The 26,698-nt window shown below is 43.5% G+C and overlaps 1 protein-coding gene across 1 annotated transcript in view; it reads right to left on the bottom strand.

Moving 5' to 3' along the window:
• Positions 1–606: 606 nt before the first annotated feature.
• The window catches only part of ADAMTS3 (ADAM metallopeptidase with thrombospondin type 1 motif 3), a gene marked incomplete at both ends in the record, with an annotated part of 151,262 nt that continues 125,170 nt past the window's right edge, over positions 607–26,698 (bottom strand). The window contains 10 exons of the mRNA XM_081333324.1: positions 607–1,181; positions 6,102–6,219; positions 9,161–9,368; positions 12,099–12,231; positions 14,437–14,602; positions 15,879–16,042; positions 17,193–17,273; positions 21,501–21,624; positions 23,127–23,260; positions 24,779–24,954. Of these exons, the coding sequence (XP_081189450.1) occupies positions 607–1,181; positions 6,102–6,219; positions 9,161–9,368; positions 12,099–12,231; positions 14,437–14,602; positions 15,879–16,042; positions 17,193–17,273; positions 21,501–21,624; positions 23,127–23,260; positions 24,779–24,954 (1,879 nt within the window). The remainder of the gene's footprint in view (positions 1,182–6,101; positions 6,220–9,160; positions 9,369–12,098; positions 12,232–14,436; positions 14,603–15,878; positions 16,043–17,192; positions 17,274–21,500; positions 21,625–23,126; positions 23,261–24,778; positions 24,955–26,698) is intronic.

Here is a 26,698-nt window from a genome sequence, read left to right as displayed (position 1 = left end):
GAATAAGTGGATGATCAAAGCAGAAAACTCTGATAAAGCTGGTCCTTCCCTTTTCTCTCTCAATAATATACACTACGTACATGGCAGCCAATGCATTCTGTATTATTTTTTTGCAGAGATAAATTAGTCATACAACTTAGATGGACGTCAATGGCGTACGGTAAAAAAAAAAAAAAGCAACAACGTTCTGTAAAAAAAAAATGTAAACTTTGGTATCTTTTGAATGGCTTCTTTCTCCACCCCAAAGCGAAATTCAATCACATCTCCCTTGAACGAATCGTGTGTCAGTAATAATAACAATAATAAGCACCTGATATGCAACAATAGAATTTTTGTGTGTCTGTGTGTGTGAAATTAACCAGGCACTTAGCTACTGGCTTTCTCAATCGCATGCTTTCTGAACATTCAAGAAAGTCAGAGTTTGGGAAGAGACGAGGAACCCGGAGGAAGAAGAACGTACGGCTGGAAGCATCTGCAAAGTGGACCTGCACTTTTCGTTCTGGTTCAGCTGTTGGTTTTTGCACGGTGTCTTGGACCAAGCGAGGGGACCACTTACCTCTCCCACTCCCATGAGCTCCCCACTTCAAAATTAAGATTCCTAAAGTTTCATCTTCCTATAGTGGGAGATCTTAAAGGTTGCTGTCTTTCAGCTGGCTTTTCGTTTCTCCTTGGGGTTCGGGGAGAAGAAGGAACGTCAACAGAACCGGGATGATGTGCCACCACTGGCCTGGTATCAAACAAAGGTAAGGAACGGTGGCTAAGAAGAGGCCCATGATCGGCGGAGGGGTTATAGTGCAATGTAGCCGGTGCAGGAGTCTTGTTACTGGCTTGATCCCGAATTTTCCGATGAGGTGGATGAGCAGCTTGGAGCTTCCTGTAGATCAGAGGAAGAAGGGCCTGGGCGTTGTCTTCTGGCAAGGACATTCTGCCCGAAGCACTTTGTCGCTCGGAGCGAGGAGGGACTAAAGAAGTCGGGGTGACCAAAGACTTTGGAAGGACCGCAGGGCTGGCCAGGAAACCGTCTTCGGTCCCTGCTGCTTCGGTGTAGAAAAGAAGAGAGAGGTTGACGCTACGTTTGCTACAGGAGTCGCAGCATAGCTTTTTGTAGCCTGGGATGGAGCAGTATCGGGCGAGCACTTCCATCTGGCAGAAGATCGACTTGTCTCCTTGGCAAGGTTCATCTGAAAAACAAAAGCCCTTCGTGTCTTAAAGGTGGCAACCTCTTGGGGAACGTGGGATTGTGAGACAGGAGGAGGAGGAGGAGGAGCTTCCAGAGAAGCTGCAAACTATGACGAGAGTCAATCTGGACCCATTCTTACGTACAGAATGAGAGAATGTAAAGTTTAGAAGGATCATGAAGAACATATTCTAATCAAACCCACGGATGGAGTCCACTAGTAGAGTGTCACCAACAGGTGGCCCTCCAGGTCTGGTGTGGACGCCTTCAGTCAAGGAGAGTCCACCACTCCTAACTCTTCCATAGGGATAGTTAGTTTAAGCACATTTTTTTTTCATTTTGCTACTGCTCAACAAAGCAGCTGATGCACTGGAGACAAATTCTTTGGGTGTCCAATCACACTTGGCCAATAACGTTACTTCTGGAGTTAATCTAATTTCATCATTGAAACCAGGATGCAGTTACATTGGCACGTTCTCTAGCATTTTATTAAGTATTCTAATATGATTGTTTTTATTGCTTCTTTAGTATCCTATGTTTATCACTGAGTATTTTTTACTATGATTTATGATTATTGTATTTTATGATTATGTTCATGATCTATGACTTGTTGCTTGTATGTACTGTACACTGAGACCTTATGCACTGGACACAAATTCCTGACTAGGCAAATATTCTATTCTATTCTATTCTATTCTATTCTATTCTATTCTATTCTATTCTATTCTATTCTATTCTATTCTATTCTATTCTATTCTATTCTATTCTATTATTCTCTACTCTACTCTACTCTACTCTACTCTACTCTACTCTACTCTACTCTATTCTTATTCTTTCCCATATTCTATTCTATTCTATTCTATTCTATTCTATTCTATTCTATTCTATTCTATTCTATTCTATTCTATTCTATTCTATTCTATTCTATTCTATTCTATTCTATTCTATTCTATTCTATTCCATTCTATTCTATTAGATTCTATTCTACTCTACTCTACTCTACTCTATTCTTATTCTTTCCCATATTCTATTCTATTCTATTCTATTCTATTCTATTCTATTCTATTCTATTCTATTCTATTCTATTCTATTCTATTCTATTCTATTCTATTCTATTCTATTCTATTCTATGCTATTCTACTCTACTCTACTCTACTCTACTCTACTCTACTCTACTCTACTCTACTCTATTCTTATTCTTTCCCATATTCTATTCTATTCTATTCTATTCTATTCTATTCTATTCTATTCTATTCTATTCTATTCTATTCTATTCTATTCTATTCTATTCTATTCTATTCTATTCTATTCTATTCTATTCTATTCTATTCTATTCTTATTCTTTCCCATATTCCATTCCATTCCATTCCATTCCATTCCATTCCATTCCATTCCATTCCATTCTATTCTATTCTTATTCTTTCCCATATTCCATTCCATTCCATTCCATTCCATTCCATTCCATTCCATTCCATTCCATTCCATTCCATTCCATTCCATTCCATTCCATTCTATTCTATTCTATTCTATTCTATTCTATTCTATTCTATTCTATTCTATTCTATTCTATTCTATTCTATTCTATTCTATTCTATTCTATTCTATTCTATTCTATTATCAAAATCCAGGCATGTTTTTCTATCTCCCATTTCTAGAAATGGGTGGTGTACTTCAGAAAGTTCTTGCCTGTCCTGGGACACACATGTATTTTTCCTATGCATTTTTGAGATGCTCCATTATGAACATGGGTGAGGAAAAAATTACAAACAGTAACTTACTCCTCTTAGCACTCTCTTTCAGGTTTTAGCAACATTTTGAAAAGTCAAATGCTTTAGAAGTGCATCTCCAGGGAGCTACTGATTGAATAAATAAGCTTAGAGGGGATTAAGTAAATTGCCCACCTTGTTATCTGGAAGAAAAGCAATTTCTACATATTTTACTTAGAGACCTGCTCAGAGTTGAATCCTGCTTCCTACATTCCATACTGGTTGGTCTTTCTGCAAAGGCAGCTGGGACTTCTTAATTTTTTCTCTGAAAATTGCCTCGTATCCTCAACGCTCGGCTTTACTCAAAACCTCTAAGAAGGCTTTCATGGGAACTGTTGATCCTTTTACTCTAGGTTGGAAAGCATCTGGGACGTCTCTTTCTCTCCCTAACTAAATGTTTTTTTAAAAATGTTTGCTTTCAGGCTTTTAAATATCTGACGGGCTTTTTCTTAACATTTCCATCACTTGCGGTTTTATTGATTGGATTGAGTTTGTTTTTCAAAGAGCTTTATCGTTGCTTGCCCTCCTTGGCTTTTCCCCCCCCCTGTAAATCACCCTGAAAAAAAGCACTCCTGGTTGGGTCCACTGGAGACTGCGAGGCTAATTGGGAAGATGTGGCTTCAAAGCAAAGAAAATGATAAAAGCCAAACAAAACAAAACACCCCTTCTTAGCTATAGCAAGCGTGTCGAGAGAAAAAAGAAAACAGAACTTGGAATACTAGGGCTGGAAGGGATGGTGGAGGTCATCTAGTCCAACCCCCTGCTCAGACAGGAAACCCTATAACAGGGGTGTGAAACTGCCGGCCCGTGGGCCGGACGTGTCATCCGGAAACCACACCCACCCCATTGCCGGCAATGGCAAAACCGTCCCGATAGGTTGCGTAACGTCACGTGACATCGCGAGTTTGACATGTCTGCCCTATAAGCCATTTCAGACAAATGGCTGTCCAGTCTCTTCTTAAAAACCTCCAGTGTTGGAGCATTCACAGCTTCTGGAGGCAGGTGGTTCCACTGATTAATTGTTCTAACGGTCAGGAAATTCCTCCTTAGTTCCAGGTTGCTTCTCTCCTTGATGAGTTTCCATCTGTTGCTTCTTGTTCTGCCTTCAGGCACTTTGGAGAACAGCTTGACTCCCTCTTCTTTGGGGCAGCCCCTGAGATACTGGAACACGGCTATCCTGTCACTCCCCATGTCCTTCTTTTCATTAAACTAGACACACCCAATTCAACTGCTCTTCATTTGTTTTACCTTCCAGTCCCCTAATCACCTTCGTTGTTTTATTCGGTGCTTTTTCTAGAGCAGGGGTGTCAAACTGCCGGCCCACGGGCCGGATGCATCATGCCGAAACAGCGCCCATCCCATTGCCGCCAAGGGATAAAAAGTCGCGATATGTCACGACACGTCACGTGACGTTGCGAGTTTGATGCCCCTCTTCTAGAGTCTCGACATTATGATTCTTAGGGATGTAAAGAAAATCCAGGTACCCTACTAGGTTTGTTTCTTTGGATGCACCTTCTTCTTCCCATACTGGATGTTTGAAACGAAGCAGGAAAAAAATTCGATGGATTCCCAGAGTCTCCAGATGGATAAAGCTCTGCTTCCCTCTAGTGCCCAGATGTTCACAAAATTCCTAAAACTAAAAGCAAGCTATATACTTTTTCAAGGATGCTTATCTTACCGATCCGGTGCCTGACAACTTCTCGACAACTTGGACCTGATTTCTAGGAATGGTGGACCCCCTTTTCTCTGGGGCAGCCCCTGAAAAATGGCAATACCCCCTTTTCTCTGGGACAGCCCCTGAAAAATGGCAATACTTCCAACAGGTCCAACCCCCTAGTCCTCCTCTTCATTAGACGAGACGTACTCAGTTCCTGCAACTGTTCATCGTATGGTTTAGCCTCCAAGGGTCTGTGACAGTGGTCTTCAGACTTGGCCTTTTTATGACTTGTGGGACTTTAACTCCCAGAATTCCTCAGCCAGGCATGCTGGCTGAGGAATTCTGGGAGTTGAAGTCCCACAAGTCACAAAAGGGCCATGTTTGAAGACCCTGCTCTATGACTATTCGCCCTGGCCAGCTCGCCATGGACATCTCATCACAGCCAACTCATCACGGCCAAATTGTTGCAGACAACTCGCTGCAGAACAACTTGCTATACAGAGCAACCCACTGCAGGACAAGAGTCACACTAATATCAAAGAAATGGTGGGATAGAATCATCAAAGAAAGGATGCCAAAGGAGGAACAGAATGAAATGGGAATGGCAAACATTAACATGTTTTTTTATTGATTTTAAATCATTTAATACAATTGTTAAATTGTCTTGCGTTGAGTTGTCCCAGGGCAAGTTAGCCATGGCTTTGGCAAACTGTCCCATTCTGAACCTCCAATCCCCTTATCATCTTTGTTGTTCTTCTGGCTGCCCAATCTCTTATTAAAAACCTCCAGCGATGGAGCACCCACAATTCTGAGAAGCAAACTATTCCATTGGTTAATCGTTCCTATTGTCAGGTGCTGGAGAAGACTCCTGCGAGTCCCTTGGACTGCAAGGTGATCAAACTGGTCAGTCCTAGAGGAGATCAACCCTGACTGCTCTTTAGAAGGCCAGATCCTGAAGTGGAAACTCAAATCCTTTGGCCACCTAATGAGAAGGAAGGACTCACTGGAGAAGAGCCTAATGCTGGGAAAGGTTGAGGGCAAGAGAAGAAGGGGACGACAGAGAATGAGGTGGATGGATGGAGTCACTGAAGCAGTAGGAATGAGCTTAAATGGACTCCAGAAGATGGTAGAGGACAGGAAGGCCTGGAGGAACGTTGTCCATAGGGTCGCGATGGGACGGACATGACTTCGCAACTAACAACAACAAAATGTTACAAGAATCTCCTCAGACTGCTTGCCTTCTCTTGGGAATGCCCAGATTTTGTGGCAGGTCAAGCCTATGCTGCTTGTGGTTGCACAAGCACTCCAAGCTAGACCCTCTCTTGACTCTGCCTCGCAGGAGTCTTCCAGCACCATCTTGCAACACAGATGGTAGGTAATAAAGTTACAGACTTTAATTGTTTATGAGTGGCTCTGATTGCTTGCTTCTGCCTACGGGAAAACAGCTAAGCTCGGATAGCATCAAGGACCCTACCATTAATAAATTACTACCAGTACTTACCATTGCAGGGTGCAAGTTTGCAAACCCTCATGGATTCTGGCTTTTCTCCATCACATTGATCCCCAGTGCGGCATGACACCTGCCTGGATTCTGTCCCTTCACCACAGGTGACCGAGCACTACAAGAAAAATAACAAGGGGGGGGGGGAAATGATACAAACAGCTAGGTTTCTCCATATGAATGCTCAGTGATGCTAGAGATAGGTGCACTGATATATATATAGTTGTGGTTATAAGTCAAGGACTGCCTCGAGTTTTGGCAGAGTGTTGCTAACCCAGTCAATTCAATTATGATTCTGTTATAACCCAACCTGATATGTACATCTGACAAAGAGGTTCTTGCCTTCTCCATCCTTCATTCCGTACCCAACAGCTGGCTCAAAGCTTTCTCTTGTCATACCAGAAATATTTGTAGTTCTAGGCTATTGTTTACTATTAGCTGATTTATCAGAGTTGGTAGTTCCTTCATTGGGGCATTGTTTACTACTTGATTCTTGATCTAGTATCAATCTTGGTGTTCGTGAGGGTGAAGGTTCATTCTCTGAGCTTGTAGGTTGGCTTCCAAACACTTTGCTACCAGGCTGGGTAACATCTTCAGCCATGTTTAGGGGATGTCATGTCAGTGTTCTTCTGTTTATAAGGGCTTCGGGTGTATGTGTGTGTGAAGTGAGGGTCTTGTGATGGGTCAGGTGGGAGTCATCAGTGGGAGTCTTGTGATGGATCTTGTGATGGAGAGGTTACATCAGGTCAGAGTCATTGGGAGGTGAAGTGCTGGTAGTGGGGGATTGCGCGGGATGATTGAGGATCGGTGCTGTCTCTGGATGGCTGTGCGGTTGATCTGGATTCTGAGTGGTTTGTAGGCTGGTTGTTGGACAATGTGTCTGTTGATGGAATTGCTTGTGGAGGGCCAGGTTTTGATGAACTCAAGAGTGATGTTGTTAACAACTAACAGTAACCAACAGCCGAATCAAGGAACTACCAAGAACACTCGCACCAACCCTGACGGGGCAATCCACTTGTACATAAAGAGCAAATGCCTTCTAGCACTGATGATGTTACCTAGTTGGGAAATTAAACATCTGCAAAACAATAAACAACAACAACCCAACCAAGTTCAGAGAGCACCAAGGACCCCACAGTTCAACTCTGAGCTACAAATATTCATTGGGTATTGGTCTTTCGTGTAACCGTTGTATATTACCAGGAGGTGAGTGGGAATTCTGTGGGAGGTCATAGGTCAACCACCAAACAAGCTAAAAGCTTCCCTTGTCCAGTTGTAGCTGACTCTAAGGGACAGAGGTCATCTCCTTTTCTTATTTATTTATTTATTTATTTATTTATTTATTTATTTATTTGTTTTTATAAACCGCCCTTCTCCCGAGGGACTCGGGGCGGTGTACAGAATAAGGTAGGTATACAGAATGAACAATAGTGAAAAAAAAACAATAGTAAAAAACAAACTGGGACCCCAATTCGAGCTATCAGGCCAGGCCGGACTGCTGGAACAGGTAAGTTTTTAAGTCGCGCCGGAACGTGCGGAGGTCGGGGGCCATCCGGATTTCGGTTGGTAAGCTGTTCCAGAGGGCTGGCGCACCCACTGAGAATGCCCTCCCCCTGGGGGCCACCAGCCGACATTCCTTGAGCGGTGGCACCCTGAGGAGGCCCTCTCTGTGGGAGCGCACAGGACGGTGGGGTGCTGACATTGGCAGAAGGTGCTCCCGTAGGTAGTCCGAAGGAGCCAGCGTTGCCCGAAAATGCTTCCCTGGTCATGTGGCAGGCATGACTATATGCCAAGGAGTCATGGAATGCTTTTACTTTCCCATCAAAGTGGTACCTATTAATCTACTTACACTTGCATGCTTTGGAACTGAATCAGATAAAATGGAACTGGAAGGGACCTTGGAGGTCTTCTGGTTCAGCCCCCTGGTCAAGCAGGAGAACCTATACTATTTCAGATAAGTGACTGTCTAATCTCTTCTTAAAAACCTCCAGTGATGGAGCGCCCACAAAGTCTGCAGGCAAGCTTTTCCACTGGTTAATTGTTCTCATTGTTAGGAAGTTTCTCCTTAATTCCAGGTTGCTTCTGTCTTTGATCAGTTTCCAACCATTGTTTCTCGTCCTTCCCTCTGGTGCTTTGGTGAATAATGTGACCCCCTTCTTCTTTGTGGCAGCCCCTCAAATACTGGAATACTGCTATCATGCCGCCCCTATTTCTTCTTTTCTTTAGACTAGCCAAACCCAAGTCCTATAGCTGTTTTTCATATGTTTTAGTCTCCAGGCCTTGGATCATCTTAGTTGCTCTTCTCTGAACTTTTTCCAAACCCTCAACATCTTTTTTGTAGTATGGTGACCAAAATTGGTTGCATTATTCCAGGTGTGGTCTTACTGGGGTTTTATAAAGCGGTACTAATACTTTGCGTGATCTTGATTCTGTGCCTCTGTTTATACAAGCCAGGACTGTATTACCTTTTTTGGCTGCTGCTGCTGCACACTGCTGTCTCATGGTCAAGAGATTGTCCGCTAGGACTCCAAGGTCCCTCTCACCGTTACTGTTTTGGAGCCAGGTCTCACCCAATCTGTACCTCTACCTTTTGATTTTTCCTGCCTAAATGTAAAACTTTGCTCTTCTCCACATTACAATTCATTTTGTTGGATAGGGCCCGTTGTTCAAGTTTGTCAAGATCTTTTTGGATCCTGAGCTTGTCTCCTGGGGTGTTGCTTGGTGGGCAGGAGCTGAAGCAAGAAATGGGAGCTCACCCCATCCTGGAGGGTTTGGGTCTCAAACATGGGTTGTCAGCTGACAGGTTCAGCGTCTTTAACCACTGAGCTATTGCATTAACAGCCCAAATAGAAACACATTAGTTCCTTGACATAATTCAGCAGTAAGGACAGGATCCATTGTCAGGGATAGATAGGTAGGTAGTCAAGAATATTGCCTTGTCACTATCCAAGTTAAATCTACGGTCCTGCAAGAAAATAACCTTTTAAAAGGATCAGAAACTTGGGACTTTAGCTGCGGTTAGGCTCGTTTTCACAAACGAGAAGACTTTAAATGCTTACTGAAATCCACGGCCCCGTTTTCCACTGAGCAGGACATGGTGTTCTATTGCAAGCCCTGCGACCCTCAGGACGTTCTCCATTGCAGTACTTAAAATGAACGGAGCGGTTTCCACCGTCGTGGAGCAGCTGAATGCAACGTACACTTCGGATTTGATAACCAGAAGTCCCACAGGTTTTGGTGCAGTGTTCCCATTCTTCTGCTACCCAGCTGCAAAAGAGAAAAAAGGTTTTTTTTTTAATGTTGAAAAAAAAAAGGAAGCCGGTAGACATGCATAATTAAGGATCCATAAAGCGATCCTTGCGGAACAAAGAGCACGTGTCGAACATAACATCAAATGCTGCACTGACTGATCTGGCACAGGTACAATGTTCCAAAACGGACTTCTTTGTACAGATAGTCCTCAACGTACGACCACAAATGAGCCCAAGATTTAGATTGCTATGTGAGAAATTGGTTAAGTGGATTTTGGCCCCATTTCACGACTTTTCCGGTCAGGTTTGTTAAGCGAATCGCTGCCGTTGTCAAACGAAGTAACACGGTTGCTAAGTGAATTTGGCTTCCCCATTGGCTTTGCAGGTCAGAAGGTCGCAAAAGGGCATCACGTGACACCACCCCCACCCCGGGACACTGCAACGGTCATAAATACGAGTCTGTTTGCCAAGCGTCTGAATTTTGATCATGTAGCTGACTCTAAGGTAGACATGTCAAACACAAGGCCCGGGGGCCGGATCCGGCCTGCGAAGTGGTTTCATGCGGCCCGCGAAGCCATCCTGGAAACAGTGAGGGAACGGCCCCCACTGCCTTGGCCCTGGCCCAGAGACCCTCCTTCTGCCAGAGACCCTCAGATCTGCCCCACTCCTGCCCAGGCCCCCATAGGCACCCTTGATGGGAATGATGTAGAGCTGGCCACGCCCACCCAGTAGGCCATATGCACTCTAGCCACGGCCACCCAGTAGGCCACGCCCACCCTGGCCACACCCACCCGGCCCCTTGAGGGCAACCGCAATGCTGATGTGGCCCTCAATGAAATTTGAGTTTGACAACCCTGCTCTAAGGGGTGAAAAATGGTCATAAGTCACTTTTTCCCCCCAGTGCTGTCGTACCTTCGAACGGTCGCTAAATGAACTGATGTAAGTCAAGGACTACCTGTAATTCACCGCTCTGGTGTTTTATATTTTGATGCAGATGTTATATGCTGAATTTGATGCAGGAGACTGCCTTATGCTACGCCGTGCAAAATCAGTCAGTCAATCCAAGGGTATTTCAGTTGTTCCCATTTGCTAAGGATCTGTACCTTAATAAAGCAGAATACTAGAAAGAACGCGCTTGGAGTCTAAGCCAATGTTTTTTCCCCCTTGGCCTAACAGGAGGTTGACTCTAAGTGAAGATGATTCTGCATGGTATTCTCCCATAATCTACAATAGAGCAGAGCAACTTTTTTGGTTTTGTTTTTTTGTTTTTAAAATAAAGGATGTGCTTCTTTCCTCTGCACAGGAAACCTTGCACTATATGGTTACAAGGCTTTAGTAAGGCCACCCCTGGAACACGGCATCCAGTTTTGGTCAACACGATGTAAAAAAAGATGTTGAGATTCTAGAAAGAGTACAGAGAAGAGCAACAAAGATGATCAGGGGACTGGAGGCTAAAATATATAGGGAACGGTTGCTGGAATTGGGTATGTGTGGTTTAACAAAGAGAAAGGATGAGGGGTGACATGATAGCAGTCTTCCAATATCTGAAGGGCTGCCATAAAGAAGAGGGAGTCAAGCTCTTCACCAAAGCGCCTGAAGGCAGGACAAGAAGCAACGGATGGAAACTAGTCAAGGAGAGAAGCAACCTAGAACTAAGGAGAAACTTCCTGTCAGTTAGAACAATTAACCAGTGGAACAACCTGCCTCCAGAAGTGGTGAATGCTCCAACACTGGAAGTTTTTAAGAAGAGACTGGACAGCCATTCGCCTGAAATGGTATAGGGTTGGACTAGATGACCTCCAAGGTCCCTTCCAACTTATTATTATTATTATTATTATTATTATTATTATTATTATTATTATTATTATTATTATTATTATTTAGATGAGGCTGGAATCTCATTTTATGACCAGTGCTCAGACTTCTAGGTTGGAAGCTATTTTATTTTATTTTATTATTTTATTTTATTTTATTTTATTTTATTTTATTTTATTTTATTTTATTTTATTTATTTTATTTTATTTTATTTTATTTTATTTTATTATTTATTTTATTTATTTTATTTTATTTTATTTTATTTTATTATTTTTTTATTTTTTTATTTTTTTTATTATTTATTTTATTATTTTACTTTACTTTATTATTTTATTTTTTTATCAGATTTTTATTCCACCTTTATTACTTTATACGTAACTCACATTGGTGAACATTCCTAGTATCCCTTCCTCCTCCTATTTTTCCCACAACAACAACCCTGTGAGGTGGGTTGGGCTAAGAGAGTAACTGGCCCAAAGTCACCCAGCCTGCTTTCGTGCCTAAGGCGGGACTAGAATTCACAGTCTCCTAGTTGATTGGCTCAAAGTCACCCAGCCGGCTTTTATGCTTAAGGCGGGACTAGAACTCAATGTCTTGTGATGATTGACCCAAAGTCACCCAGCCCGCATTCATGCCTAAGGGGGGACTAGAACTTACGGTCTCCTGATGATTGGCCCAAAGTTACCCAATGAACATGTATGCCTAAGGTGGGACTAGAACTCACAGTCTCCAGGTACCTAGGCCAGTACCTTAACCACGACCCCCAAACTGGCTCTCCTTTGTCCACATGTATATAAGCAAGACTGCAAATGAGTGAATCTACATTTTGCTTCCTGAAGGAGAGATGCTAAGCTCTGCAAAGATGAAGTTCCTTTGTTAAACCCGAGTTGCCGGGATGGATAGATTATGGAAAAGGACCAGGTATACTTACAACGGCTGGGTGCATTCCTGGAGATTGCACATCCTACGAATCGGTTTAGGCTTTTTACTGGCGTCACAGAAGCCGCGCTGCACCATTTTGTTGTCGCTTTTCCTGCGGCACCCGTACTTGGTGAATTGGAAACCTGGAGGAAGAGCAGGGGAGAACAGGTAACACCTACGTTAGATGAAAAATAATCTAGCTAAAAATAATGGAAATGTTTCATCTTCACAATTCATCCAAGACTGGGAACAAAAACACAGCCGTTGTCTGGTGAGAAAGACCAAGGCCACATGTTAAACTTCAACCAAACTCATGCCTATTCGCAGGAATCTAGTCAGCTAATAGTTACCACTAGTTTGGCGCTAGATATGAGTTCATGGAATTCAAGAGTTAGGATTGATCTCAATTCATTTGTGGCTACGTAGAGACTCTGTGCTGATTCCTCTTTTGACTCCACCACCAGACCCTGCCTCTTCTTCTCCTACAATCGTGCAGCTCCAGCATCTGCATACATTTGCAAGCTGTAAAAGCATGGATCGAAGTGGCCTTCTGGTTGCAATCCAATGGCAAAGCATGGTTTACATGTGGGAAGCAAGGCCAGAAAGTCCTGGTTTGGGAGTGGGGGTGGGGGTGGGGGTGGGAGGATGGCCACAAAATAGAAGCACCAAGTTTGTTTTCTGCATCGTTTTGCTGCTATCCTGTGGTCATTTGTGTTGTTGCCTATGAGATTTGATAGTCGTAATGAAAGATTTCAGGTTTTTGTTCGCTAGGAAGGAAGGAAACACTAGGCTAATATTATGGTGGTGGTGGTGGTGGGGAAAGATGACCACTAATTAACAAGGAATGATAGCAAAGTCAGCCTTTGTGCCATTTAATGTTTGTCTGGATTTCTTGATGCCCAAGAAAAACGTGTGCATGAGACCTTAGGGAAATATTTGCCAATCACAGTTGGCAGTGTTACCTCAGCTAGGCAGATCAAGTCAGCACATACTGTAGTGGCTTGTTAGGGTGTTAAACTTGTATTGTCTGTTTTGACTTGCTCTAAAGGAAAGTTCTCTCTCAACTTTATTATCTGAGATACTTTTCAGAATATAGAATAGAATACAGAATAATGAAGTTGGAAGGGATCTTGGAGGTCGCCTAGTCCAGCCCCCTGCTCAAGCAGAAGACTCTAGTCTATACCATTTCAGACAAGTGGCTGTCCAGTCTCTTTTTAAAAACCTCCAGTGATGAAGCACCCACAACTTCTGAAGGCAAGCCGTTCCACTGGTTAATTGTTCTCACCCTTAAGAAAATTTCTCCTTAGTTCTAGATTGCTTCTCTCCTTGATTAGTTTCCATCCCTTGTTTCTTGTCTTGCCTTCTGGTGCTTTGGAAAAAATATTTGAATTTCCTGGGACAATTCATCCTGTCTCCTCTCCTAATTTTTTTTTTTACACTTGTTTGCATGTTTCAGATAAATGTATAGCAACTCAGGATGTGCAGATCCTCCTGAATTGTTCCTGGTTCAGATATGGATCAAGATGCACGTTAAAACTGTGTACTCAAGAAAATATTTGGGGAAATGTTCATTTTATGGGAAAACATTTTAAAATAGCAATAGCAATAGCCCTTAGACTTATATACCGCTTCACGGTGCTTTACAGCCCCTCTCTTTACAGCCCCTTACAGAGTCAGCCTATTGCCTCCAACAATCTGGCTCCTCATTTTAGCGACCTCGGAAGGATGGAAGAAGGCTGAGTCAACCTTAAGCCGGTCAGGATCGAACTGCCGAACTGCAGGCAGACAGCAGTCAGCAGAAGTAGCCTGCAGTACTGCATTCTAACGGCTGCGCCACCATGGCTCAATAGTTGATTTTGAAAAAACTGAATTTTTCACAATCAACCATTGAGCAGATTTATTAGAGAAAAGATAAATCTCAGCATAGAAATAGGACCAGAACATATTTACGAGTGGTAGTGGTCAAAGGTAAAGCTTTCCCCTGTCCAGTTGTGTCTGATGCTAGGAGCAGGTGCTCATCTCTGATTCTTGGCCAAAGGAGCCAGCATTGTCCAAAGATGCTTCCGTGGTCATATAGCCAGCATGACTATACGCCGAGGCTCATGGAACACTATTGCCTTCTCACTGAAGTGGTACCTATTTATCTACTTGCGGTTGCTGGCTTTCAAACATCTAACTGGGCAGGAGCTGAGGCAAGGAACGGGAGCTCGCCCCATTGCGCGACGTTGGGTCTTGAACCTTTCCAGCTGACAGCTCAGTGTCTTTAATTGCCAACCTATCCTGCATTATGAATAGGTACAAAATATAGACATCCCCTTGTTCTTCCCTTCCCAAGTATTCCAACATGCCTCCTCCACAGAGCTTGGAGCACTGGGACCAACTCTTCAAAGCCCACTCAAAGGTGTCCAGTTCCTCTTGAAGGACATTGTTACTGCTGACATTGGGCACAGAATCTTCATGAATGATGTAGCGGTAAATCAGGCTGGATTGGGTGTGGTTATCCTGAGGAATTACCTGCAGAAGGACAAGATAATAAAACAACCTGTCAGTATTACAAAACATGGAGTCCTTCTCTACCTTATTAGGCTCTTCAGCAATTGCCTCAACCCCCCCCCCCCCAAAAACCCATTTTTTCCCATACCACATTTGCGCAGATTCTTCTTCAGCAAGATTTGTTGAGTTGAAAGGGACAAAGCTGTAAGAATTTCAGCGACTAACGTTCCCCCCCCCCATTTAGGATCAATGTGTCCCTTATTATTAATGTATGGTGTTGTTTCACTATCTAGGAGACCACAATGCTATTGCAAAGTAGTAGTTTGGCTTGCCAAAGTACTAGCCCTGTTGTAGGACATGCTTGTGCACTTCCCAGGTGTGCTACAGGAGGGTGAGCTTACTTCACACCAGAGAGAAAGATGAACAGCTCTTCCTGCCTTGTCATCCAAGGCCCCCTGCCTTCCCAGAGTTGTCTCGCAAGTGAGTGTCACAACTGGGAAGGTTCAGAGCCCTCCGGAATCTGACTGCCTGCACAGAGCACCAGCTCATGTCCTCACTAAGTAAAAGGTAAAGGTAAAGGTTCCCCCGCACATGCGTGCTAGTCGTTTCCAACTCTAGGGGCCGGTGCTCATCTCCATTTCAAAGCTGAAGAGCCAGCGCTTGTCCGAGGACGTCTCCGTGGTCATGTGGCCGGCATGACTAGACGCCAAAGGTGCATGGAATGCTGTTACCTTCCCACTGTAGTGGTTCCTATTTTTCTACTTGCATTTTTACGTGCTTTCGAACTGCTAGGTTGGCAGAAGCTGGGACGAGTAACAGGCGCTCACTCTGCTATGCGGCACTCGGGATTCGACCCACCAAACTGCCAACCTTCTGATTGACAAGCTCGGCGTCCTAACCCACTGAGCCACCGCGTCCCTCCTCACTAAGTAGCATCTATCTATCTATCTACTTGCAGAGAACGCGCTATCGAACTGTTAGGTGGACAGAAGGTGAGGCGAGTGACAGGAACTCACACCGCCACACAGTGCTAGGACTCGAACCACCAGAGCCAGGGCCACCTCCAGCGACATTAAGCCACTGAGCCGCTGCATCTCTTAATGCATCCTTCAATAGATTAGATCAAACCTGAGCTTGCGTCCTCGTCAAAAATTGACACTAAATTTTAAATGCGGCAGAACTTTGAGAACAACATCAATAGAGTTGATGACTTTGTCATGCAATTTACAGTTCTTGAGGATAGGAAGGTGCAGCCTGTTGGTCCTATGGGGGAAACAACAAACATCGCATGACTTACCAGAACAAGAATGGCATCGTGGAGAGGCCCATCTGTCTGAAGGGTTTCTATACCGTCTTCTATGTGGTATTCCCATTCTAAGCCAAAGTCGATGAAAGAACGAGAGTGGGATCTTTCTCCTTTGCCGTTTAAGATGTAGTGGCCAGTGGCTTGGTTCTTAATGGCTAAGAGGAACAACGGCAGTAAGTAAACTCTTCATAGGCAAGATGGCAATTCTTTTTTTCTTCAAAGCGAAGATGAAATGTTTAGTCTTCATGATATCGCTTCTTGCTAGAAAGAACTTCTTTCCTTTTTTGGGACAATTTAAGAACTTCTCAACCCTTCCATACTTTCATTTATTTACTTACTTAGTTATTTCTTGCCTTTATTATTTTTACAAGGCAGCAAACATATCCTACACATCTTCCTCCTCTTATTTTCCCCACAATAACAACCCTGTTGTAAGTTGAGCTGAGAGCGACTGGCCCAGGGTGGCTTTCCTACCTAAGGCGAAACTAGAACTCATTGTCTCCTCTTGATTGGTCCAAAGTCACCAGCCAGCTTTCATATATAAGGCAGGACTGCACAGCCTTCTGCTGATTGGTCCAATGTCACCCAGCCAGCTTTCATGCCTAAGGAGGGACTAGAATTCCCAGTCTCCTGGTGATTGGTCCAAAGTTACCCAGCCAACCTTCATGCCTAAGGAGAGACTAGAATTCACAGTCTCCTGGTGATTGACCCAAAGTTACCCAGCCAACTTTCATGCCTAAGGAGAGACTAGAATTCACAGTCTCCTGGTGATTGGCCCAAAGTTACCCAGCCAACTTTCATGCCTAAGGAGGGACGAGAATTCACAGTCTCCTGGTGATTGGCCCAAAGTTACCCAGCCAACTTTCAGGGCTAAGGCAGGACTAGAACTTACAGTCTCCCACTTTCTAGCTTGGTGCATTAACCATCGGACCAAAGTGGCTCTCTTTTGTTTTAGTGACACATTTTTTTAAGGGGAAGAGTTTCTCAAAAAATATCTGTTGGTGGTGGATTATAAATCTAATAAAGTAAATAGTTGAATCAGTCATTCCTGGTGTGGAAGAAAATATGGAAGCAAAGATTCATAGAAACTGGCTGAGGAGACAGAAATACCACAGCAATTAACTGAAGTGGAAATGTTTCTTGCGAAGACAACATACCCTAAAATGTACATTAAATTCAGATGAGGTTTTGGAGACACGCCTTCAGCTGTCCATAAGCAACCATGCCCGCAGCTTCCAAAGCAAGAAGACTTTGGCGCCAGCTCTGTTGCCATGTTGACGGAGGCTAAGCGGAAGAAGCACTTACCAAGAATGTGAGGGGAAGCCTCATCTTCTTGGACAGTCACATGTCGAGCACCCGCCGGGATGTCAAACATCTTAAGGTACCCTTTGGCATGTGCAGCGAGACATTGAGAGAAAGAGAAGAAGAAAGAAGGAGGAGGAGAGGAGGAGGAGGGAGAGGAAAAGGAGAAAGAGAAGGAGAAAGAGAAAAAAAATGGCTAGCATTAGTTAGTCGCAAGAAAAAGTAAGTCCCATTGAAGAACGGGTGCATCCATAGGTCTTTCCTCATTAAAAGAGAAGATAAAAAGAAGACAAAAAGTGTGAAGACTAGGCTGCCTTAAATTTTCCAACTCCCTATGGAGAAGGAAAAGATAAGTAAAGGTCCCGGTAATACACTTACTTCGTTATGCACTCTGAAGACTATAACACTGAAATCATTTAGGCAAAGCGTTTATGCTTCCTATATTTCATGGGGGTGGGGTGGGGAAACCACACCATGGGGATTTTCTTTCAAAAACCTATCTGTTGTTGGAAGGTAAAAGCTCCAATGACACCTCCCACCCACCCCCAGCCAGGTCATGCCTCAAACCACCTCTGATCCATGGGAAACCTTAAAATGACGTTTAGATGCTGCTTGGAGTTAGATAAGAGTCAATGGAATTCAAGGAAGGTTGGATTAGACCAGGGGTAGGCAGACTTGGCTCTTGTATGACTCATGGACTTCAATTCCCAGAATTCGTGAGCCAGCCATGCTGAGGGGAAAGGGAGGGGTTTCCATGCTTAGCCATGTTGGCTCAGGAATTCTGGGAGTTGAAGTCCACGAGGCATAAAGGAGCCAAGGTTGCCTACCCCTGGCCTAGGCCTAGGCTGCTTTATGACTCGTGGACTTCAACTCCCAGAATTCCTGAGCCAGCCATGCTGAGGGGAAAGGGAGAGGTTTCCATGCTTAGCCATGTTGGCTCAGGAATTCTGGGAGTTGAAGTCCACGAGTCATAAAAGAGCCAAGGTTGCCTACCCCTGGCCTAGGCCTAGGCCGCTTTATGACTCGTGGACTTCAACTCCCAGAATTCCTGAGCCAGCCATGCTGAGGGGAAAGGGAGGGGTTTCCATGCTTAGCTATGCTGGCTCAGGAATTCTGGGAGTTGAAGTCCACGAGTCATAAAAGAGCCAAGGTTGCCTACCCCTGGCCTAGACCTAGGCTGCTTTATGACTCGTGGACTTCAACTCCCAGAATTCCTGAGCCAGCCATGCTGAGGGGAAAGGGAGAGGTTTCCATGCTTAGCCATGTTGGCTCAGGAATTCTGGGAGTTGAAGTCCACGAGTCATAAAAGAGCCAAGGTTGCTTACCCCTGGTGTAGGAGATGACCAGGCTGAGCCTGAAGAAAAGGTCAAACATGTCGTCAGTCATGAGTCCCTTCGCGCCCGGTTTGAATTCCTTCTGTTTTTAACTCCTGCTAATTTCCCTTGAACATTAGTAGTCCAGATTCTTGTAGAGGGCTTAAGCTTACAGTAAATCTTTAGACACATTTGAACTGCCTGGATCTCCTGATTTTCCCTGGCACCTTACAGTTAGTTCGCAGGTGGGTATGTAGAGATTCTAGGCTGGTCCCTCTTTTAACTCCACCTCCACTTCTTCTCCTATAATAAGTATCGCAACTTCCAGCATTCTAATTTCGTAACCATACTCCATATTAATAAACTACCTTCCTCTTCAAGTACCTGGCCAGTGTGTTTATTTGTGACCCGGCTCAGATCCTAACCCAGGACTTTCTTTCAACAGTACAAATCACGGAAACCCTGATGAGCAATTCAAATGATGGAAACCCGAAGGTGCTTTTCCACACGACAACTGGACTTTCTTGTTTTTCTTTGAAGACGTTTCGCTTCTCATCCAAGAAGTTTCTTCAGCTCTGGCTGGATAGTGGAGAACGGAAGGATTTATACTCCTTGCAGACAGCTGGTCATTTGCATTCTTTTATTTTCTTCCAGTCAGAGCTGAAGAAGCTTCTTGGATGAGAAGCGAAACGTCCTGAAAAAACAACAACAAAGTACGGTTGCCTTGTAAAAAAAACAAAAAAAAAACCCTTTGGCTTGGATGACTGATAATCTCCATAGACATCTAATTATGGAACTTTCGGGAGAAATTCCCATAGAAAGCATAAAGGATTTGTCTTTTTTTTTTGCAGTTCTTGTAAGTGTCTGCCAGCCAATGAGGAAAGAAGCAATGAGGGGGATTTAAGAGCAGCTATGGATGCCCATCATCCCGCAATGGGACAAAACTTACCCAGGATGTTTTTTGATATTTTGCTTTCAGAAACAGAAATGTCACGAGCTCCTTTGGGCAAAGTAAATGCACCTCTTGTCTTCCCTTAAACAGAACAATTTTTGTTAATGATCAGATCACCAAAGTCTTGAATTTTCATTGACTATGTCTTGGTATGAGCTTTGTGGTCAGTCAAATGTATTATTTCCACTCCAACACTATTCTAAGTGGTTTGGTCCACGTTGGAGCAGCTGTTTTACAAAACAGTCAATGAAAGTTAAGACTAAGGGGAAAAAAATCAAATGGATACTTGCAGATTTCATTTTCCAAATATTTGAGTTCATTTTGACATCTCTTGCTTAATTGTTTCCCTGTTGGAAGAAGTTAGACTTTTTTGAGGACTTTCCCAAACCATAAAATGAAATGAAATGAAATAAAAATAATTTAATGACAAAGATAAAGCTTTACCAGGAATATATAAATAATAGTTACAGGTCCCCAAAGTATAATCCTCAATACACTGAGCATGAGCAACAACAAAAAAAAAATGTTCCGTTAAAATTGTGTCTGTTTAGCTTGATCTGTGGCTAATTTTACAACTATTGTGAATTCAGATAAACATGAAAACGTCACAAAAGTTGCCTCTACTTTCCATGACCGATTGGAAATCTCAGTTCAAACTCAACTTTTGATTTTCCCATTGTTCTATCTCAAATGAAGATTAAGCATAATACGGGCTAAAAGTATTGATTGCCGGTGTAGCATAGTGGTTAAGATAATTGACTGTCATGAGGGAGGTCTAAGTTCTACATTGGGGATTTTCAATCTTGGCAACTTTAAGGTGTGTGGACTTCAAATCCCAGAATTCCCCGGCCAGAGTTGAAGTTTGTGCATCTTAGTATTACTAAATTTGAAAAACACTGATCTAGCCTATTGTCAGTCATAGCTCGTTGGATAACTTAGTTGGGTCATAATGTATACTTTCTTGAGTGGGGTTGGAAACCTGTGAAGCAAATACACAACGTGAATGGTGGATCCATGTTGTCCACCCAGACTGTAATATGGACCCACAGTCTCTCTAGCTCTTTCTTCCAAAAAAACCCCCAGAAATTATATTAATATTATAGCTTAAATTCAGCAACAAATCAAGACTAACTGGAGCACATTATTTTTAAAAGTCCATAAAACATCATCTTTTCAGTCCTGGTGTCAGCAGAAAATCCATAAAAGGTAGCTAAAAGTAACAACAGAGCTTATTTTAACCTTGATTAAGTAAACCAACTTTATATTCCTTTCTTTTACTTCTGTTGTTGTTGTTAGTTGCGAAGTCGTGTCCGACCCATCGCGACCCTATGGACAACGTTCCTCCAGGCCTTCCTGTCCTCTACCATCTTCTGGAGTCCATTTAGGGTCACGCCTCCTGCTTCAGGGACTCCATCCAGCCACCTCATTCTCTGTCGTCCCCTTCTTCTCTTGCCCTCAACCTTTCCCAGCATTAGGCTCTTCTCCAGTGAGTCCTTCCTTCTCATTAGGTGGCCAAAGTATTTGAGTTTTAGCTTCAGGATCTGGCCTTCTAAAGAGCAGTTGGGGTTGATCACCTCTAGGACTGACCGGTTTGATCGCCTTGCAGTCCAAGGGACTCGCAGGAGTCTTCTCCAGCACCATAGTTCAAAGGCCTCAATTCTTTGGCGCTCAGCCTTTCTAATGGTCCAACTTTCACTGCCATACATTGCAACTGGGAAGACCATAGCCTTGACTATATGCACTTTTACTTCTAACAGCCTTAAAACCTATGCACAGGATTCTTCCCAACTAATAGTCAGCACTAGCTTGGAGTTAGATAAGGATCAATGGAATTCAAGGGCAGTTGGACTTAGCTGCTTGTGGCAATGTAGGAATTCTAGGCTGATTCCTCCTTTAACTCCCCCCCCCCCGATTCTTCTACTCCTTCTTCTCCTACAAAATCCTAGATCAAACTTCTTAACTTTTGTTTTTGCCCTTTTTAATCATTAAAATACCACTTAGAAACTAATAATAAATAAGAAGCTAGGGAGATGGGGTTATCCTTACCAGATTTCTTAGGGATTCTGGTGAAGGTCCCTTTCACTGTCCGGCAATGTGAGTTGTCTCCTCCACACACTCCGCACTTGTCTTCAGCTTTGTTGGACCCAATCTCTTTGTCGCAACCAACTTTCTGCCAAGAGAAGCAGATGAGCAGAACTGAGAAAAGCAGCAAGGTGGAGTTAAAAATGTACCCGTTCCTAATGCAATTCATTATCTTAGCCCAGGGGTAGGCAACCTTAGCTCTTTTATGACGCGTGGACTTCAACTCCCAGAATTCCTGAGCCAGCCACGCTGAGGGGAAAGGGAGAGTTTCCAAGGTGAGCCATGTTGGCTCAGGAATTCTGGGAGTTGAAGTCCACAAGTCATGAAGGAGGCATGGTTCCCCCATGTTGGCTCAGGAATTCTGGGAGTTGAAGTCCACAAGTCGTAAGAGAGCCACGGTTTCCTATCCCTGTCTTAGCCTAAAACCTAGGTCAAGAAGATGCATATCATCTGTTGCCAAGATTCATCTTACCATTTTTCGCCTCTAGAGGTTAGGGGTGCTCCACTACTGTAAGTTTTTCAACTTCAAGCAGTCACTAATTGAATGATTTGTAAGCCGAGGACTTACTTTACTTTTGTCGTGACCATTTTAGTTTTTGGTAAAGAAACTTTTTGCCCCTATTTTTTTCTAAAACGTCCACACTAAGTGAATATTTTCTACACACATCTTAAAAAAAGTTTTTGTGAGGTTTCCTGGATCAAGCTGGAACAACCAAAGTTTATAGAATGAAGATAGCAATAGCAATAGCACTTAGACTTATATACCACTTCATAGTGTTTTTACAGCCTTCTCTAAGCGGTTTACAGAGTCAGCCTATTGCCCCCCAAAATCTGGGTCCTCATTTTAGCAACCTTGGAAGGATGGAAGGCTGTCAACCTTGAGCTGGTCAGGATCGAACTTCTGGCAGTGAGCAGTGAGTTAGCCTGGAGCACTGCATTCTACCCACTGCACCATCATAGCTCGCTCCTTCCTTCCTTCCTTCCTTCCTTCCTTCCTTCCTTCCTTCCTTCCTTCCTTCCTTCCTTCCTTCCTTCCTTCCTTCCTTCCTTCCTTCCTTCCTTCCTTCCTTCCTTCCTTCCCAATAGCACTTAGACTTTTATACTGCTTCACAGTGCTTTACAGCCCTCCCTAAGCAGTTTACAGAGTCAGCCTATTGCCCCCAACAACACCAGCTTGTTGCAATTAGTGCAGGTTCGCATCCCACCAGGCTCAAGGTTGACTCAGCCTTCCATCCTTCCGAGGTAGGCAAAATGAGGACCCAGATTGTTGGGGGCAATAAGCTGACTTTGTAATAATGCCGCTTGGGGGGTGTATGAAAGCCCTAATAAGCAGGCATATACATAGAATGAAGGCTACTGCTAAGCTTGTAAGCCGCCCTGAGTCTTCGGAGAAGGGCGGGATATAAATGGGATTAAAATAAATAAAATAAAATAAATAACAATCTGGGTCCTCATTTTATTGACCATGGAAGGATGGAAGGCTGAGTCAACCTTGAGCCGGTGAGAATTGAATTGCTGACAGTGGGCAGAGTCAGCCTGCGATACTGCATTCTAACCCCTGCTCCACCACGGTTTTTGGCGATCACTCACCACACATTCTCCACGGACGCATATGCTGAAGGGGTCCTTGTAAGAACAGCGAGTCCCATCGTGGGTCAGCTGCTTCATATAAGCAATGTCACCGGTCTCTTTGGACTGGCAGTAAAGTTGACATCTCTTGGTGGCTGTGGAGAGCACAAGAACAATATTGCTTTGATGACTTTTAGGCTGGAACAATTTACAATTTTACCACGAGATGTGGTGTTGGCTCTCAGTTTGGCTGATGTCAACTCTTCAGAGTAGTCCAGACAGGAAACAGAAACCATGAATACTAAGACTCACCTTTCTTGTGAAGTTACAGTATCAGAATTTTGCAAGTCTGAAAACATTTCCCCCACTTTTACTTCACAGAGAACTATGGAAGGTCTCTTCCGTTTTCTCCATCCCCATTCCTTCTAGACAGGTAACCCTTGATTCATGACTGTAATTGAGCCTGTCCATTATGGTCGCAAGTGGTGATGCTCATTCAGCAAAGTGACCATGTGATCTACCTTGCTTAATGGCCCCCACTCTGAAATTGCTTGTGTCATTAAGCAGACACAATCTTTCTTTCTTTCTTTCCTTCCTTTTTCTTTCTTCTTTCTTTCTTTCCTTCCTTCCTTCTCTTTCTTTCCTCCCTTCTTCCTTCTTTCCTTTCTTCCTTTCTCTTTCTTTCTTTCTTTCTTTCTTTCTTTCTTTCTTTCTTTCTTTCTTTCTTTCTTTCTTTCTTTTTCTTTCTTTCTTTTTTCTTTCTTTTTCTTTCTTTCTCTTTCCTTCCTTCTTTCTTTCTTTTTCTTTCTCTTTCCTTCTTTCCTTCCTTCCTTCCTTCCTTCCTTCCTTTTTCTTTCTTCTTTCTTTCCTTCCTTCTTCCTTCCTTCCATCCCTTTCTTTCCTTCCTTCCTTCTCTTTCTTTCTTTCCTCCCTTCTTCTTTCCTTCCTTCCTTCCTTCCTTCCTTCCTTCCTTCCTTCCTTCCTTCCTTCCTTCCTTCCTACCTTCCTCCCTCCCTCCCTCCCTCCCTCTCTCTCTCTCTCTCTCTCTCTCTCTCTCTTTCTTTCTTTCTTTCTTTCTTTCTTTCTTTCTTTCTTTCTTTCTTTCTTTCTTTCTTTCTTTCTTTCTTTCTTTCTTTCTTTCTTTCTCCATTTGAAAAAAATGGAGGCTGCATTGTATTTGTAGACCAAGAGCAGAACTGAAGTTTTATTTATAACTGAACTAAAAGAAGTTAGAATTCCTTTCATTTTCTACGCATTTTTGTTTCTTTCTATATTTTATTTTATTGCAGCTCTCCATCTCCTTTCTCCTTATGTTCTGACTCCTTCTCTGTTCTTTCTCTTGACTAAGCTAAAGCAAGAAGTTTTCAACGAACAACCAAATTTACTCAACCAAAGTTGAATACATGACATATTGAACTCAGCTGAGTTCATCTTTATTACTAATATGAAGGATTGTTTTGTAAAGGTGTTTACCTGGTTGCTGGCCACTGCAAAAATCTGCTTATGGTTACCACTCATCAAATAATTCAGTGTAGAACTAGTTTTGAAAAGGACAATTTGTTGGGAAGAAGTCAACAATATGGTCAGTAACCATACAACATTCTCTTCCTTCTCTGTGACATTTAAACCATTTCCCCACAGAAGAACAGAAGCAGAGACAAATCACGGCTTACCATCTGGATGCTCATATGGAAGCCAGTGGTGTTTGCCGTTTTGATATTCGAAGTGGGAGTTGCGTTGCTGACACTGCTGGGCTCGGAAATCTTCATAAAGCTTCGGACATTCATCCAGGTTGCACAGCTGATATTCAAAGTTGATACCAGTGCAGTCTTGACCCCCATTAAGAGGCCTGGGAGGGGGGAAAAATTAGGAACAAAATCAGATTAATCAGGATTTAACTGTGGCTCCCCACTCTGCCAGATCAAAACGCAAATGCTATTTTTGTGGTGGGTGGGTGGGATTCCTAGCCGTCTGAGCTGGCAAGAGCAAATTGAGCTTAACAACATTTCAAGGGTATTGGTTCGGAATTTAAGAATATAGTACTTCAGCATCAACTTCTTCCCATTTAGTTATTTACATTTATTTACTGATATCCTGCCTTTACTATTTTCACAAATACTGTAACTCAAAGGCAATGAACGTTTCCAAGATGCTTCCTCCTCTTATTTTCCCTACAACAATCACCCTGTGAGGTGGGTTGGACTGAGAAGAAACAACTGGCCCAAAATCATCCAACCGGCTCTCACGCCTGAGGTATGACTAAAACTCGGGGTCTCCTGGGTTCAAAATCACCCAGCCGGTTCTCATGGCTAAGGCGGGATTAGAACTCACGGTCTCCTGGGTGATTGGCCCAAAGTCACCCAGCTGGCTTTCACGCGTAAGGCAGGATTAGAATTCATGGTCTCCTGGTGATTGGTTCAAAATTACCTAGTTGGCTTTCATGGCTACGTCAGGATTATAACTCACACCCTCCTGGTGACTGGTCCAGAGTCACCCAGCTGGCTTTCATAGCTAAGGATGGGACTTGAACTCACAGTCTCCATCTTTCTAGCCTAGTGCTTGAACGCTGGACCAAACTGGCTGGTTTGGACTGGTTTTCCACCTTGATGTCTACCATGGCTATAGAAAAGATAATAACTCAGTGGTTGTCAATCCCAGTAAGTAGACAAGGCCAAGACATAAACTCCGCAGTAAGGCTATAACTACTTATATTGAGACTGGCTATAAACAACAGAGAGGGACGCAGTGGCTCAGTGGGTTAGGACGCTGAGCTTGTCGATCAGAAGTTCGGCAGTTTGGCGGGTCGAATCCCGAGTGCCGCGTAGCAGAGTGAGCGCCTGTTACTCGTCCCAGCTTCTGCCAACCTAGCAGTTCAAAAGCACGTAAAAATGCAAGTAGAAAAATAGGGACCACTACGGTGGGAAGGTAACAGCGTTCCGTGCGCCTTTGGCGTCTAGTCATGCCGGCCACATGACCACGGAGACGTCCTCGAACAAGCGCTGGCTCTTCGGCTTTGAAACGGAGATGAGCACCGGCCCCTAGAGTTGGAAACGACTAGCATGCATATGTGAGGGAACCTTTACCTTTATAAACAACAGAACCTTGCAAGTCTAATTATCCCCTCCTTTTTCTCTTTATATTCCACTGAATCTAAGTAAACCAAACTCTTCCTCTGAGTATTCATTTTCCGCAGGTGGAGACCAAATGCACCTGTATAATTGGTAACGCCTAATCTTGGGAGATGTGCCCACGCACAGGGGTGGATGTTATTTTTCGCTGCTGGTTCATGAACTCAGGCACTTTTTTGTGGTCAGGATGAGTCATACCTATGGACATGCTTGAAGTTTTCAGTTTTTCTGGTCTGGGGAAGGAATGGACGTTTTCTTCACAAAAGCCTATTTTAGTGCTTACGCTAAATTTATACATATATGGGTCCAACCTACAAAATAGGAAATATGTGTAATTTTGGGGCCATAAGTTGGCCATTCCTGCTGTAGTCTCTCCCCCCATATATATTCTATGTATTCCTATCTATCTATCTATCTATCTATCTATCTATCTATCTATCTATCTATCTATCTATCTATCTATCT

This window comes from Vipera berus, assembly GCF_964194415.1.
Source record: "Vipera berus genome assembly, chromosome: 7".
Taxonomy (NCBI): domain Eukaryota; kingdom Metazoa; phylum Chordata; class Lepidosauria; order Squamata; family Viperidae; genus Vipera; species Vipera berus.
This window is presented reverse-complemented; position numbering and strand designations above follow the sequence as displayed.